The sequence below is a fragment of the Tachypleus tridentatus genome, chromosome 2, assembly GCF_004210375.1.
Source record: "Tachypleus tridentatus isolate NWPU-2018 chromosome 2, ASM421037v1, whole genome shotgun sequence".
Classification (NCBI taxonomy): Eukaryota; Metazoa; Arthropoda; class Merostomata; order Xiphosura; family Limulidae; genus Tachypleus; species Tachypleus tridentatus.
Window position 1 is genome coordinate 154,511,560 of NC_134826.1, and position 16,310 is coordinate 154,527,869.

The 16,310-nt window shown below is 31.9% G+C and overlaps 1 protein-coding gene across 2 annotated transcripts in view; it reads right to left on the reverse strand.

The window, feature by feature from the left end:
- The window catches only part of LOC143245407 (uncharacterized), a 42,934-nt gene extending 31,041 nt beyond the window's left edge, over positions 1 to 11,893 (reverse strand). The window contains exons 1-7 of one of the 2 annotated variants that reach the window (XM_076491713.1): positions 11,756 to 11,893; positions 9,294 to 9,697; positions 8,338 to 8,389; positions 7,449 to 7,674; positions 6,978 to 7,156; positions 3,062 to 3,293; positions 6 to 256 (exon numbers count right to left, since the gene is read on the reverse strand). In XM_076491713.1, coding sequence (XP_076347828.1) covers positions 6 to 256; positions 3,062 to 3,293; positions 6,978 to 7,156; positions 7,449 to 7,674; positions 8,338 to 8,389; positions 9,294 to 9,656 — 1,303 coding nt within the window. In that variant the 5' untranslated portion in view covers positions 9,657 to 9,697; positions 11,756 to 11,893. Of the gene's footprint in view, positions 1 to 5; positions 257 to 3,061; positions 3,294 to 6,912; positions 7,157 to 7,448; positions 7,675 to 8,337; positions 8,390 to 9,293; positions 9,698 to 11,755 lie in introns of those variants that run through there. The other variant, XM_076491714.1, reaches the window with a different exon arrangement.
- Between the last annotated feature and the right edge of the window lie 4,417 nt (positions 11,894 to 16,310).

Consider the following 16,310-nt stretch of genomic DNA (forward strand, 5'->3'; position numbering starts at 1 on the left):
ATCACCTGATTGAGAAATAGTAAGGGAATCTTCTGAACCACTAGAATCATGTCTTCGATGGCTCCGAGGAACAAGAGGAGAACGTATTACAATTCCAAGACTTCTATGTCTCCCAGTAACGTCTTCAGATTTCCTTCCATGTTTAGACATGTTTTCAGCAGAGGGGTTGCTGTTCATAGAATTATCAACTGATTCAAAAGATTCAGAGTAAACATCAGTCACATTCTGGGCCTCATGTTTCTTGTCATAGGGAGGACTAAAGAGGTAAATAAACCAACCAGTAAGAAGAGTTAAGATAAAAAAACAACAAAAAACGTAAGACTTTACATGTTTTTCATGTTCATGTATATTAATGCTATTTTTCTTTCTTGTCCTTTACCACTTGTTATTCATTTCAACAACACCGTCAAAGATACACTACAGTTTCTCTGACAGACACGTGTAACCTTAGAGTAAACTTCTTATGCACTGTGTGATATAAAAAGCCTTGGGAACTGACATAAAGTATGATGTATCATTAATAATGTTTAAACTATTCAACTGTACATTTTAAAACATACTTTTATATTTTATTTAATTATGTATTAGGTAAGACCTAAATATAATATAAACTGTATCTCTAACCATAACATATTTGTATAAGAAAAATCTGTAAGTGTTAAAGTCAATCAGGCAACCAACAATACAGTCAGTTATATGTATTCTGTAATAAAAACTAAACACCAATTTGAAAAGTAAAATGAGCTCTTTCTTATGACTATTCACTTGTGCATGTAATCTCTACATGTAAGCTAAAACGTTTAATTAAATCTAAGGTGGACATGATACCTATTAGAGTTGAAAACATTCATTACTTGTTTCAACTGCATTCATTCAGAGAACTTGGAAATGGATGAATAAAAAAGTTATGTAAGCACATTAGAGTCTAAACATACATCTACAAAACTACTATTGTATTATTAAAGATACAGAGTTGGTCAATGTTAAAATGCATCTGAAGTTTTAGTTGTTTGAAGATTTATTTTGAAATAAAGGTCTTAAAACTTGGATAACTTTGAATCATAACTTATATACTTAAACCACACAAGTTAATAGTAAAGGTGTTTAATTAAGTGATGAAAGTAACATGGTGATTAGTGTTCAAAGGGGACATATATATATTAATAGGGTTCCTTGATTCTTTTTATGATATTAATCAATTTAATTGTAATTTCAATTACTAAATAGTTGGAATAACCCAAAACAGTGAAAAAGTGCCCATAGTTCATTACTTTGGTGAAATTAATTGATTTAACTATTTTGTGTGTGATATGAATATTGAATATATTGTTTCATAGGTAATTAACGGACCACATTAATTATTAACTCATTTATTATTGCATTCTTTCACCTAAGTAAATATGTTATGGTGACACTCTTCCCTCCTCTTTCATAAATAAATAAATTCACTGCTATTACCACTTATTCCTGAAATGCTGATAAGAAAGGACCGAAATCAAACAGTAGTAGTGAGAAATTTATGACCTGTCACCAGTAGTTAGCACAGTCAAGGCCAGCCATCAGCACAGGAGAAGAGCATACAACAATGGCATCCACATCTTTGTTGGCAACTGCTTGAAGACCCAGTAACTACACCTCATGACAATCTGCAGCCATAATGTTTCCATATTCCAGCTCAAGTGGATGGTCTGTCTCCTCTATTTCAAACAAAGCTTGCTCAACCCCATCATCTATAAAGTTATGCTGGCATTCTCTAATAGCTATGGCTTTTAGGCAAATAAGCAAGTCTCTGAGCAAGAAATTCTCTTAAAAGTAGGTAACACTTTGACCATAACAAAACAAGGATCTGAGATATAGGTTGATATGTGAATTACAGATTACATCCTGAACTACAGGATGGCTTTTGTTGAGCATCAAGACACTTCAGCTTTTCATTCCAATTGAACACTTCTAACACTATCTGTGAAATAAGTTCTAAACTGAAATACTGAATAAAATTACTAGAAATAGTTCACAAACAGTGAAAGAAATATAATGTTACTTCGCAACAGAAGGAAAAAAAAATTGTTGAATACCAGTATGATAAAATTAAGAAAACTTGGCAAAAATTAAGATATTTGAAACAGAGGGAAAACAAACAACAGAATCAGAGAAAGTTCCTGAAGAAACAAGAAGAGAAGACAAATTGATGCTGAAATACATGCAGCCACCAATGTCTTCCTCATGCATCATAGAAGATGTATGTCTTGTTTTATAAGGTTTTCCTCTTTCATGGAGGGTGATGAAAGGTCATCTTTTTCTTCAAATACTATTTTTCGACTCTGCATCATTTTTCAATCTCTTTGATGTATATCTTTCATCAGAAAGAGCTCTGATATATTCATACAGTCGTACGTTTATCTACAAAGGGAAGGCCAGAAAATTTCTGGTACCAGCTGCACAAGCACAGGCATCACAATTTATATCTGTGACAACTCTCTACTACAATAGTTTGTTTTGAATTAAGCACAAAGCTACACAATGGGCCATCTGTGCTCTGCCCTCCACAGGTATCGAAACTACAATAGTACAGTCAATTCATTTTAATGCAAAGTCAGTATGTTAAATATAAAAAATAACAGCTAGAGAAAAAAACTAAAATTTGAGACCCACACAAAATGAAATCTTAGTTACGTTATGATCAAGCTAAATGTTAAACTGTGATTACATAAAATGTCAGCTATGAAGGCCTGCATGGAGTACTGGAATGTAGTAATAAATAAATAAAATCCAGACAAAAGGAAATACCTTCCATGACAAAGTAATAAAAACACAATACCTGAGAACTTTCAAAAGGTTGACTTTTCTTCTTCACAAGCAAGTTGTAAATGAAGAAAGTTTCACCTTTCAAAAGTGCTTGAAATATTGTATCTTGAACATATGTTTTTTGGGTTACTGTATCTTGAACATATGCTTTTTGGGTTACTGTATCTTGAACATATGCTTTTTGGGTTACTGTATCTTGAACGTACAAGTTTTTCTAAGATCATGATTCTGTCAGTCTATAACAGGAACACATTACCTAGTTCTTGAAGGACATTGAATCATCTTCTCCATGATACTATCAGAGTTCATATGTGGTTGATCATGTAAGGGAAGATCTTCAGCCACAGAGCTATCACTTCCACTGGTACGAGTTCTATCTTTCCTATCATCCTTAGAAGAAACAGAAGTTGAACCTTGGATTTGTTTGGTAGTGACTGTTGTTGAATTCAATATAGTTTTGTCATGAGTTTCAGCTGGTTGTTTAGTTTCTATTAAGAAAATGTTTACATTTAGTCTTACTAAATACTTAGATACCAGAAGTGATAATAACAATAAAATGTGTAATAAGTCCTACATAATAAAGTATTACTACAATGTAAGTTAGCAATATCCTCTGACTCAAAACTTAACTTCTTTGTTGTTATTTGTATTATTACATTTCTTATTGTCTTCACTAAACATGCTTCATGCTACACTAGGGTTTCAACTGAACAATATGCAGCACTACCTAATCTACACATCACTTATATACATACAAAACTGAAGTATCAACATTTAGCCAAACAACACATGCCTTAATATATTCTTCAATTCTGGTCCACTAATGCTAGGAGAAGAAGATAAACTGTTGTTTTTTCCCCACAGATAAGGGCACATGAACACTATTCTAGTAGGTGACAGTATTAACATTATAGTATAACAGGTTACTCAAAGCAAAATGAATGAAAACTTTTAACACGACAAAATTTAAACACAGGAACAGTAATAATAGTAACAAACAATTAAAAAAATATCACAAAAAAAGTTACTAATTCTCACATCTTGGTAAAAGCAACATTACATCTTTAAAAGAACTACAACCACTACAGACTTCATTACTTGTACACACACTGTTTATGTTCCCACAGTATCGAATATATCAACACTGTATAAAACTACAACCACAACATACTTCATTACTTATACACACAGTTTAGGTTCTCACAGTATCAGATATATCAACATTCTGTGAAACTACAACCACTACAGACTTCATTACTTGTACACACACTGTTTATGTTCTCACAGTATCAGATATATCAACATTCTGTGAAACTACAACCAGTACAGACTTCATTACTTGTACACACACTGTTTATGTACCTACATTATCTGATATATCAACATTCTGTGAAACTACAACCAGTACAGACTTCATTACTTGTACACACAGTTTAGGTTCTCACAGTATCATATATATTAATATTCTGTGAAACTACAACCACTACAGACTTCATTACTTGTACACACACTGTTTATGTTCCTACAGTATCAGATATATTAATATTCTGTGAAACTATAACCACTACAAACTTCATTACTTGTACACACACTGTTTATGTACCTACATTATCTGATATATCAACATTCTGTGAAACTACAACCACAACAGACTTCATTACTTGTACACACAGTTTAGGTTCTCACAGTATCAGATATATCAACATTCTGTGAAACTACAACCAGTACAGACTTCATTACTTGTGCACACTGTTTATGTACCTACAGTATCAGATATATCAACATTCTGTGAAACTACAACCAGTACAGACTTCATTACTTGTACACACACTGTTTATGTTCCTACATTATCTGGCATATCAGCATTCTGTGAAACTACAACCAGTACAGACTTCATTACTTGTACACACACTGTTTATGTACCTACATTATCTGATATATCAACATTCTGTGAAACTACAACCACTACAGACTTCATTACTTGTGCACACACTGTTTATGTACCTACATTATCTGGTATATCAACATTCTGTGAAACTACAACCAGTACAGACTTCATTACTTGTACACACACTGTTTATGTACCTACATTATCTGGCATATCAGCATTCTGTGAAACTATAACCACTACAAACTTTATTACTTGTACACACTGTTTATGTTTGTACAGTTTCAGATACATTAACATTCTGTGAAACTACAACCACTAAAGACCTTTTTACTTGTACATGCACTGTTTATGTACCTACATTATCTGGTATATCAACATATTCTGAAACTACAGTTACTACAGGCTTCATTTCTTGCACACACACTGTTTATGTTCCTACAGTTTCAGATAATCAACATTCTGTGAAACTACAGCTACTAGAAATTTTGTAAGATGCAGCTGTTCTAATTCATGTTACTGTGATATCAAAACGATTATTAACTTCATGTAATTGACTGTAGTACTCAACGTGTAAGTGATTGACATATTGCAATAATTCATAAGAATAACTATTTGATTTTTAAGTTAAAAGCAATAAGTTTTAACATTGTCATTAACGGCAACAATCACAACAGTAGTTCATTCAAAGAAAGTTTAGTAGACTATTAAACCCTTCACTACAGGCTCAGTATAATATATTAGTTCGTCTACACAGTTGCATACATTAACTATTTACTATAATTTTTGATACAACATGTGCATCTTAAAATCTGGTAGACATTTAGTAAAGATAAGAACTATTATGTACTCAAAAAATAAGTTTTTAATGAAATATATTTACTTAATATGTGTTTGTGAAGACACAGAATTTTTTGTTACCAGTCCAAGTGCAAACTGATTTCATGTCATGATTAAAAACTATTCTTCGTCCCTAAAACCTCAGTCATAATCTAAAAACCTCCTAAATACATTTCAAATATTTGTTTTAAGTAACACTTTCTATTTTATGTTATTTTCTATACCCTAACTATGTAGGATCTGTCGCATAAGGACCTCGCAACCATCATAAAAAATGAAAGAAATATAAATTATGCCTTTCACGCTAGAATGCTTATATATTATAACACACCAATATATAAATGTTTTGTATAAGAACATGTATAATTTGTATTATATTTACCTTCTAGTTATACATAGCTAGTGTTAAATAACTAGCATTGACACAGTGCACATGTATCCATAATATAAAACTGACCTTTAGTCTTCCCTGTGTTTCAATGGACTGGTATTTTGTAATATATAGTGACATTTCAATTATTACACATTGTATGTATATTATTATTACTATTTAGAAATAAATTATTAGACTTATTTCTCTTAAAATATAGAACAGTAAATCAAGAAGTAAAACAAACAATTATCTCTTCTCGCTACAACCTTTGTATTCAGTTGTTGCTGGACATAGGTTGCTAAGCCTTTTCAAATTTGCATGTGGAGTATATTGAACAAAATGTTTTTTTAGGTTTTGTATGTACAGTTGAATAACCAAAAAATAACTACACTGATAGCACAGAATTCCACGTGAAACTTTGAGCAATCTAAACACACACCCTACTTCAACACAATCTTGGATTGCAAGAATGTGATAGCCTTTTCAAAAATTAAAATGGCTGAGAAAACCACTCTGAGGACATTCTAAGTTGTTAATTGGTTAATCATTTGTCATATACTGTAGTAAAGAGTATATAAGAGACCATTTCAACATGTTTGATTCAGTACATAAACCATATTTCAGCAAAATAAAAGGATGTAAATTTTTATTTTATATTATAGCTTGTCAATACTAGTAATTCAAGTTCCTAATTTGTACAAAACTATAGACTTAGTACTTTGACATCAGAAACATCTAATTTTAACCAGTGCTGCATTCTGTAATTTTATCTCCAGCCAATACATGCAATAAATAAAATAAACATGTATGTACATGTGAAGTTGTTTATCAATAAGCCAAAGATTGCATATCATTCAGCTAGAACCTTACAATGAGTAAGGATGTCATGTGATGGTGAGTCAGGAAGGAAATCAGAGTTTGTATTAGATGTTTTATTTGTATCTTGAAACTTTGTAGGAATATCTTATACTTGTTTGTTCAGTGAGCACAAAACAATAAGCCATACCATTTTGCACCATAATTCTCAGATGCTCTGTTATTATCCTGGTGTTTTTTCTAACTGCTTCTCACCTGTAGAACTATATTCTGTAGTTGCCATGGTCTTACGGTCAGTATTTAGTAGCTCTAATGCCTTTTTCTCCAGTTCCCTAACTTCTGCTTCCTGCTTATCTAACTGATGCTGCCACTTGATAAGGCTTTCTAGATCCTTTCTCCTTTTATGAAGATTTTGTTCTCTTTTAGTAAGGTATCTACATGGTAAAATATATAGAAAAACATCACATTATTGGACAAACAGCTTCTTTTAGATACTTCTCTAACATACAAGTTATGTTCTGTTGTTTACACTTTACTTACAAGCTTTAATGAACTGTAATAACGTTATATTATCAAATTTCTTAAAATCAAGGTAAGCTATGATAATAAGTAAATCCTTAAATGTATTTCTTGTAATTCCTATTAGCTATGTAATAAATTATCTTTTTCAATTCGTCAAAGAAAAACAGCAAAGAACATTAGAAACTACTGACTAATCAAACTGACCGCTTCCCTGCCTTTACTTTTAAATGTCCCTCATGAGAAGTTTGCTTTGAGGACACGTCAGATGACCCTTTTAATCTGCTAAGTGACTTCTCTGCTCCTTTTTCAGCTACTTTATATCTTTCAGATGGTTTTTCAATTCTTTTTTCAGATTTTAAGCTGGTAGGTATGGAGAATTTGGAACTAGTAGTTTGACTAGAAGTCGGACAAATGGCTTCTACAACAGATTCTTGTGTGAAAAGTAAAATATTACAAAAGAAACAAGGTTACTTAAGTAAAACAATTCTGTTAAAAGAGTTGGAAACTAATATATGAGGAACATAACACCTCCAGCTGCACAGCACAGAAACTTTGTAATGTTAAATATGACATATTATCAACATTAGCCATATTGTGAAGGTAACCAAGTAAATAGTTGCATTATGAATATGTCATGTATTTAAAAAAACAAGAAATATTACAAAGTAATATCTGAACATTAGGGACATTTATATTAAATACATTAAAAATATTCATGTACCATTAGAAATATTTACATTAAAAACACTCAAGTCACATCTAAGCACAAGAAACATTTATATTAAATACGTCAGAAATATCCAAGAAACACCTGAACAGTTGGAACATTTATATTAAATATATGAAACACATCAAAATGACATCTAAACATTAGGAATATTTAAATTAGATATATGAAAAACATCCAAGTAACATATAAACATTAAGAATATTTATATTAAATATGTCAAAAATGTTCAAGTAACATGACAGCATAGAAGAAAAATGATAGAAACAGAAAATACAGAACACTGATATTATATAATCAAAATGTGGAAGAATACTACAACCAGTTATCTGGCTGTATAATCAAAACACATGTAATAAATCATACCTAAAGAAGGTGTTTCAGATCCTGAGAGTTCAGAAATTTCATGGCCTTCAGTCTTTTGGGAAGAACAATAAATTGTTTATTAATTTTTTTTTATATAAACATTTCTGTAAACAATTATTGAGCATAAAAATATTACACATTATTAAATTCATTTTACAATGTCATTCATAACTATGAAGTTATGACTCATGATACAAAAAAACAACAACAAAAAAGCAACAGAAGCAGAAATGCCAACTATTTCAAATGGCTTAGCGTAATGATTATAGACAGCCCTTTCACAGTTTTAGTCCTTTTAGATTTGCCAGAAACAAGACAATCTGGTAAATGAGGCCTCTTTTTTTCCATATTGTGAACGATCACATTGGTGTTTCTATGCTACTTAGAAAATGAGAAGAATCGCGAGCACCGATTGGCTGACAAGCACTGATGACGTAACTATGGATTCCCCCAAGTATCCAGTATGGAGAGGCACCAGACTCAAACTATTGGTAGACGTGAGAGATACAAATATTTTTTATTATTTCAAGCACAAACATGATTATTGCAAGTAGCCATTTGGACTGTCTTTTATTTATTATCAAAATTTATTTGTATCTCACTAGAAATTTTCTTTTCACCTCTTTCAAGCCCTGGGGGAACAATTTATCACTTTATTGTATAGGCCTACATAATATATAATAATTTGATAGTTGCAACAAGTCGTAATATTTGTCTGTATGAGCGTATAGTCGTAAAGTATACACCAAAATCGTAATGATTATGCTCAAATCATAATGGTTGGCATCTCTGCAGAAGCCTACAGGAGGAATAACATCCTTTTATGTACTGAGATACAATTTCTTATCTTGTAACAAACTGTGGATTCATATTACACCAATAATAGCAATACACTGGTTTTCAGTTCTTACAATTTATACTTAAAATATCAGATTAAAAGGATTATAAACCCTTACACCAGGTTTAATGGACTCTTCTGTTACAGCTACGCTTTCTGTAGAAACGTGCTCAGACACGGACTCTTCTGTTACAGCTACGCTTTCTGTAGAAACGTGCTCAGACACGGACTCTTCTGTTACAGCTACGCTTTCTGTAGAAACGTGCTCAGACACGGACTCTTCTGTTACAGCTACGCTTTCTGTAGAAACGTGCTCAGACATGGACTCTTCTGTTACAGCTATGCTTTCTGTAGAAACGTGCTCAGACACGGACTCTTCTGTTATAGCTACACTTTCTGTAGAAACATGCTCAGACAAGGAGCTTCCAGAATTTAGTGATGGAGTTTTCTTTGTCTTTGATATTATACAAGAACGATCCATTGACTCTGGATTTGAAGATGATCTAGATTTCTTTGAAAAAACTGTAAAAATAAAGATTTTAAGTTCCACATTAATATAAATTAAAATGCTTTAAATTAAACAGGAAGGGGAAATGAAATGGATCTCATATAGATGTAAAAATGGCTCGTTTTGGTTAAGAAAAGTTTTTATACAAAGGAACACCTTATTACCTATATTAAAAAATACAATAATAATAAAATAAATAATATAAAATTCTATATTCAAACATCTAAGCACGCCCTCTACATTCTGACACTCAGTTACACAACACCTTTCAAACATGTGGTCAGCTTCCGGTCAGTTACCTCTTTCTTTCTTTGTGAACCTGACGATGACCGAAGAAGGTGGAAATGTTGTCCGCTCCTCTACGTAAAAAATTTTCTCAACCCAAACAAACCAATTTTACATATATATTTATTTTTTCTCTACAAGTGGGTTTTTTCGACATCACTGAAATGGATCTCAAGCCAATTTTTTTGTTATTTCATAAATAACAGCAGCCACATATAAAAATATTTACAACTTTTCTCAAGCCATGCTGAAACTTTCTTTGAAGAATGTAAAAACATACACAGATGATATTATATCCCATATTACACAGGTAGAACATAATGGTACACAAGGATAATACTATAACTTGTATTACACAGGTGGTACACAAGGATAATACTAAACCTTCTATTACACAGGTGGTACACAAGGATGATACTAAACCTTCTGTTACACAGGTGGTACACAAGGATGATACTATATCCCATATTACACAGGTAGAACACAATAGTACACAAGGATGATACTAAACCTTATTTGGGTTTATCGTCAACAAGAATAAACCTTATTTTACAAAGGAAGATCACAATGGAAACATAAGGTGATGCTATACCTCCTATTATGTCTTACAATAACAAAGTAAAAACGGTATTTGAAATGTGATATATATATTGTTCATGTGGCCAAATGGTATCTCCTGACAGTTATTACAGATTTTATCAAAAAATAGTACATACAGAACACAAAAACAAATAAAGTTCCTTCCATTTCTTTGTGAAAACAAAAGCCAGGCAGCTACTGTCTTGGATCTTAATGAATACCTAAATGTCCATCTAGGATGCTAAAACCTATTGACAGTGATTGTAGTTATGAACACCTGCAACTGTCATATGTTTGATAAGTATGGAAACAGTTAATGGAAAAGCTGTCTGCAGCTATTATGCAAGTACTACTTAGGCAGATATGATTTCAAATATATCAAATGATCTCTGTAGTGACAGATGAATATGGATTTTGTGTTGGTTTTAAGACTAAACCAAAATCAAAAGGATACAATCAAAAAGAAGTTATAAATTAGGGTTAAAGTCTGTGAATTATATGAAATGCATCAGAATTGTTAAATGGGAATATTAGAAAAACATTATGGAGAAGTGAGTCATGTTTGAAAGATTAAAAGAACAAAGTGATAAATATGATTTATTATCATTGTTTCAGTAGAAACTGAAACAAGTCAAAACAATAAATTACAGAACCATAATAGACTGAAACAACTGTTTCTTGGAAAAAAAGTATACAATGTTTTGATATTTATATGGCTACAACTTACTGGAGCTAAGGGGTTACAGTTTACTGTAGTTTAGTAGTTATTGTTTATTATAGTTTAGTAGTTATAGTTTATTATAGTTTAGTAGTTATAGTTTACTGTATTTTAGTCATAATAGTTTATTGTAGCTTAGTAGTTATAGTTTATTGTAGTTTTAGTAGTTACAGTTTATTGTAGTTTTAGTTGTTACATTTTGTTGTATCTTAGTGGTTATAATTTACTGTATTTTAGAAGTTACAGTTTATTAGTTATTGTTTATTGCAGCTTAGCAGTTACAGCTGTTGTAGTTTAGTAGTTGTAGTATAGAAGCCAAACCACCGTCTTCTTTTGTTGAGGTCCATTGAAGTTCTCAAAATCATTATTTGTTGCTGCCATACCCACTGTAACAAATACAGGAACTGTTTATAAATATCAACAAACCTTCCACTTCCTCTTCAAGGCGTTTATCTTCTTTCTGACAAACACCTGATTTCGATTCCCTTACTTTTTCTTGCTGTTCTAGAAATTCTCGTCTGTTTTTTGCTGCAGTGCGATGGGCTTGTTGGAGTTGTTGTATCTCACTACGTTCTTGTTTCAACTTCATAAGAACACCTCTCTGTCGTTTGTGAATTGAAGGAACCTTATTTTCTGATCCTTTCAACCGGAAATTCCTAGTAAATAATAAAATTTTGTTACAATATTGATACATTTGTTATATTTTTAAAAATCATAAAGAAAATAGATTTAAATATCTAATATGTATCTCTAAACTGCTGTACAAACTGTTGAGAAGATGACTTTTATCATGATACTAAATTTCTACTCTAATCATGCTTCAAAAGTTGTAATACTTATTTCAAAATTTTATCTTTTAAATGCAAAAATTCACAATAAGACATCCTTGAAGTACTTTGGAAGGGTCCTTGAGAAAAAAATACCAACTGGATATGATGATTTCTATACATATTGAAAAAACAAGCTGAAAATTAAAAGATACTGTTACAAAAAAAAAAAAGTTAAGTCTTTCTATACAGGGTCAGTTAACATCACCAACATAGGAGATCCAGTGTTCAAAAACAGAGAGATCCAGAGTGGATGCTTTCTTGATGATTGATATGTGCTACTATATATAAATGTCAGAATGAATTATCACCAGACAATGTCTGGTAAGATCAAGGATACTGATATGCAAAAACTTCTTCTCAACAGTCCAAAGACTTTTGGTAAGTAGTCAATGCATCTGAGCTCTAATGGGATGTGTCCATGGTACAGATGTAAATCCAGACAACAAGAAGTGCTTGCCAACATGGGCCTTGTTTACCCACCTAAGCAGACTGTTCCTTAGGGTAAAAAGAGCCACCAATGTATCCCAAGCAATGTTCCATTGATTGTAAAGAGCCCACTGAAGGGATTGTACATGTGCATAACTGAGGTGGACAAGTGACATCATTTTAGATTACATCCCCAAAAGTGATAAAACCTCACTTTCAGATAAGGGCTAAAAGGGTGGGGCAAACTGACAATGCCATGGAACAAAATAATAGAAAAGACTAGGCTTGAATGAGATATGCATGGAAAAAGACACCTATATGGACAATATATTGGGTAGAATGGAGGAAGGACATCCCCAATTTGATGAACCAGCCCACTCAAGCAAGCTATTTGAAAAAAAACTGATGAGTATGTCTTGCTGACTCCCATTTAGAATGAGCAAGAAGAAGCCAGTTGTCCATATATTGGTGGAATCACAGCCCCAGAGCATTATGCTAATAAGCAAAAACTCTAACCACACAACAAGGTCAAAAATTATTTCATGGCAAAAGAGCAGTTGAATGAATCGACTGAGGTATGGCAAACTAATGACAAGGATCCAGTCTCTGGTTTTCTTGGGAACAATAAAGAATTGGGAAGAAAAAAACCTGTTAAAGGATGTAGAACAGGTTCAATGACCTACTAAGATAGTAGATCCTGAACTGGCCCTCACAGTCACTAGATATTTCTTGGATCCAGTGGCAGAAAGAAAGAAAACAGTTATAGGAGACAAAGATCTGAGACAAAAGGATACCAGTGCTGAAGAAAAATTGTCAAGTCAGGCAAGCTTCCACTGAGTAGGCACTGATATTGTTGGCAATGTGCATCCATCATTGAAGTAAAGACAAGACGAGGAACCCCAGAAGGAGGGAGAGGTAAAAGTTAGGAATTAGAAGGACTGGAAAACAGGCAAAAAAACTGGAAAAGGTATATTGTTGTTGCACTGATGCAACTTGTGACTCCTAGGACTTGGAAAACAAGCAGATACATTATGCTGCAAAAATGGGGCCATATGTAAATCCTAAAGATGATGGGAAACTAGTGCAAATTAAGGTAGTATCAAGATCTAGGAGGTCCCAACAACAGAGAAACCACACATACAAAGCTAGTGATGAAAAAGACAAATGAGCCAATGTGAAGAAAATAAGAGAATCCTAAGAGAGAAGACAGATGTGAAAGAGATGCTGTAAAAAAACAAAAAACTATAAGGGTAAGAAGACAGGAAACTGGGCACCGGTCAGAGTTACAGGAGATTTTGAGGCTGCTTCCACAAACAGAAAGTATGCAACTTAATCATTGCTGGTCTAGAAAAGGGCAGTCTGCACCATAATATGCAAGGGCAAACTGTTCCAAAGTTTGTGTGTGAGGAGGCATACTAATCACACTTAATTGTGATGCAAAAATAGAGAGCATGTACACAAACATTCAAAGGGATGGGAAGAATGAACATATATTAGCCCTTTCACATTAGATCGTGTCAAAAGGCCCATTCATCTTGTTTGTTGAACTACTATTTTAGTATTTATGCCAGTAAGTTTGAAATCAAATGGTCAAACTTTAACACTATATACGAGTTAATTTCTTAATTTAATAGTAAATATTAAAAAACACAACTAAGTATATATTTTAGTGAGACATGTGGTATGTTGAATGTAGCATTGTTTAAAATTAGATGTTTATGATGTCATAATACTAAGTCTATAATTTCATACAAATTAGAACTTCAAACTACTAATACTGACAAGCTAAAATATGAAATAAGAATGCTATGTTTTTATTATATTGAGATATGGCTTATGTACTGAATGTGGCCCCATTCAACTCTTTCATTTTTTGAAACAGTCCCTTATATACTCTTACTGCAGTATATGACATGTGATTAACCAATCAACAGCTTAAAATATCCACAGAGTGGTTTTCTCAGTCATTGTAATTTTTGAAAAGACTACCATGTTCTTTCAATCCAATAACTAGATGGTAAAACAATCAGTAATCATGGTAAAACAAGACTACTACACCCATACTTAATAATTAGATTGTAAAACAAACAGTTATTATGTTAAAACAAGATTAGTACATGAATACTTAATAATGAGATTCTGAAACAAACAATAATCATGTTAAAACACGACACATACATGTATACTTAATAACTAGATTGTAAAACAAACCGTAATCATGGTAAAACAATCAGTAATCATAGCAAAAAAAAGACTAATTCACCTCTGCTTAATAACTAGATTGTAAAACAAACAAGAATAATTGTAAAACAATACTAGTACATGAACAATTAATAATAAGAATGTAGAACAATCCCTAATCATGGTAAATCAAGACTCGTACATGCATATTTAATAACAAGATTGTAAAACAATCAGTAATAATGGTAATACAAGACAAGTACATGTAAAACTATTAACTAGAATATAAAACAATCAGTAATCAGGGTAAAACAAGACTACAACACTCATACTCAATAGCTACAGTCATGATAAAAGAAGACAAGTACATATATAATTAATAATTAGAATGTAAAAGGATCAGTAATAATGGTAAAACAAAACTACTACACATATCTTTAATAACTAAACTATAAAACAAACAGCAATCAAGATGAAACAATACCAGTACTCAATACCTACATTGTAAAACAAACAGTAATCAAGATGAAACAATACCAGTACTCAATACCTACATTGTAAAACAAACAGCAATCAAGATGAAACAATACCAGTACTCAATACCTACATTGTAAAACAAACAGTAATCAAGATGAAACAATACCAGTACCAGTACTACAAAACCTACAGTAATCAAGAAAACAAACAGCAATCAAGATGAAACAATACCAGTACTCAATACCTACATTGTAAAGCAAACAGTAATCATGGTAAAACAAGACTACAACACTCATACTCAATAACTAGATTGTAGGACAAACAGTAACCATGGTAAAATATACTAGCACATGTAATACTTAACTAGATTGTAAAACAAAGAGTAATCATGGTAATACAAGACTAGTATATGTACACTTAATAACTAGATTGTGAAACAATCAGTAATAATGGTAATACAAGACACATACATGTACACTTAATAATTAGATTGTGAAACAATCAGTAATAATGGTAAAACAAGACACGTACATGTACACTTAATAACTAGATTGTGAAACAATCAGTAATAATGGTAATGCAAGACATATACATGTACAATTAATAACTAGGTTGTAAAACATACAGTAATCATGGTAAAACAAGACTAGTACATGTACGCTTAATAACTAGATTGTGAAACAATCAGTAATAATGGTAATACAAGACACGTATATGTACGCTTAATAACTAGATTGTGAAACAATCAGTAATAATGGTAATACAAGACACGTACATGTACGCTTAATAACTAGATTGTGAAACAATCAGTAATAATGGTAATACAAGACACGTACATGTACGCTTAATAACTAGATTGTGAAACAATCAGTAATAATAGTAATGCAAGACATATACATGTACACTTAATAACTAGATTGTAAAACATACAGTAATCATGGTAATGCAAGACATATACATGTACAATTAATAACTAGATTGTGAAACAATCAGTAATAATGGTAATACAAGATACGTACATGTACGCTTAATAACTAGATTGTGAAACAATCAGTAATAATGGTAATACAAGACACGTACATGTACGCTTAATAACTAGATTGTGAAACAATCAGTAATAATGGTAATACA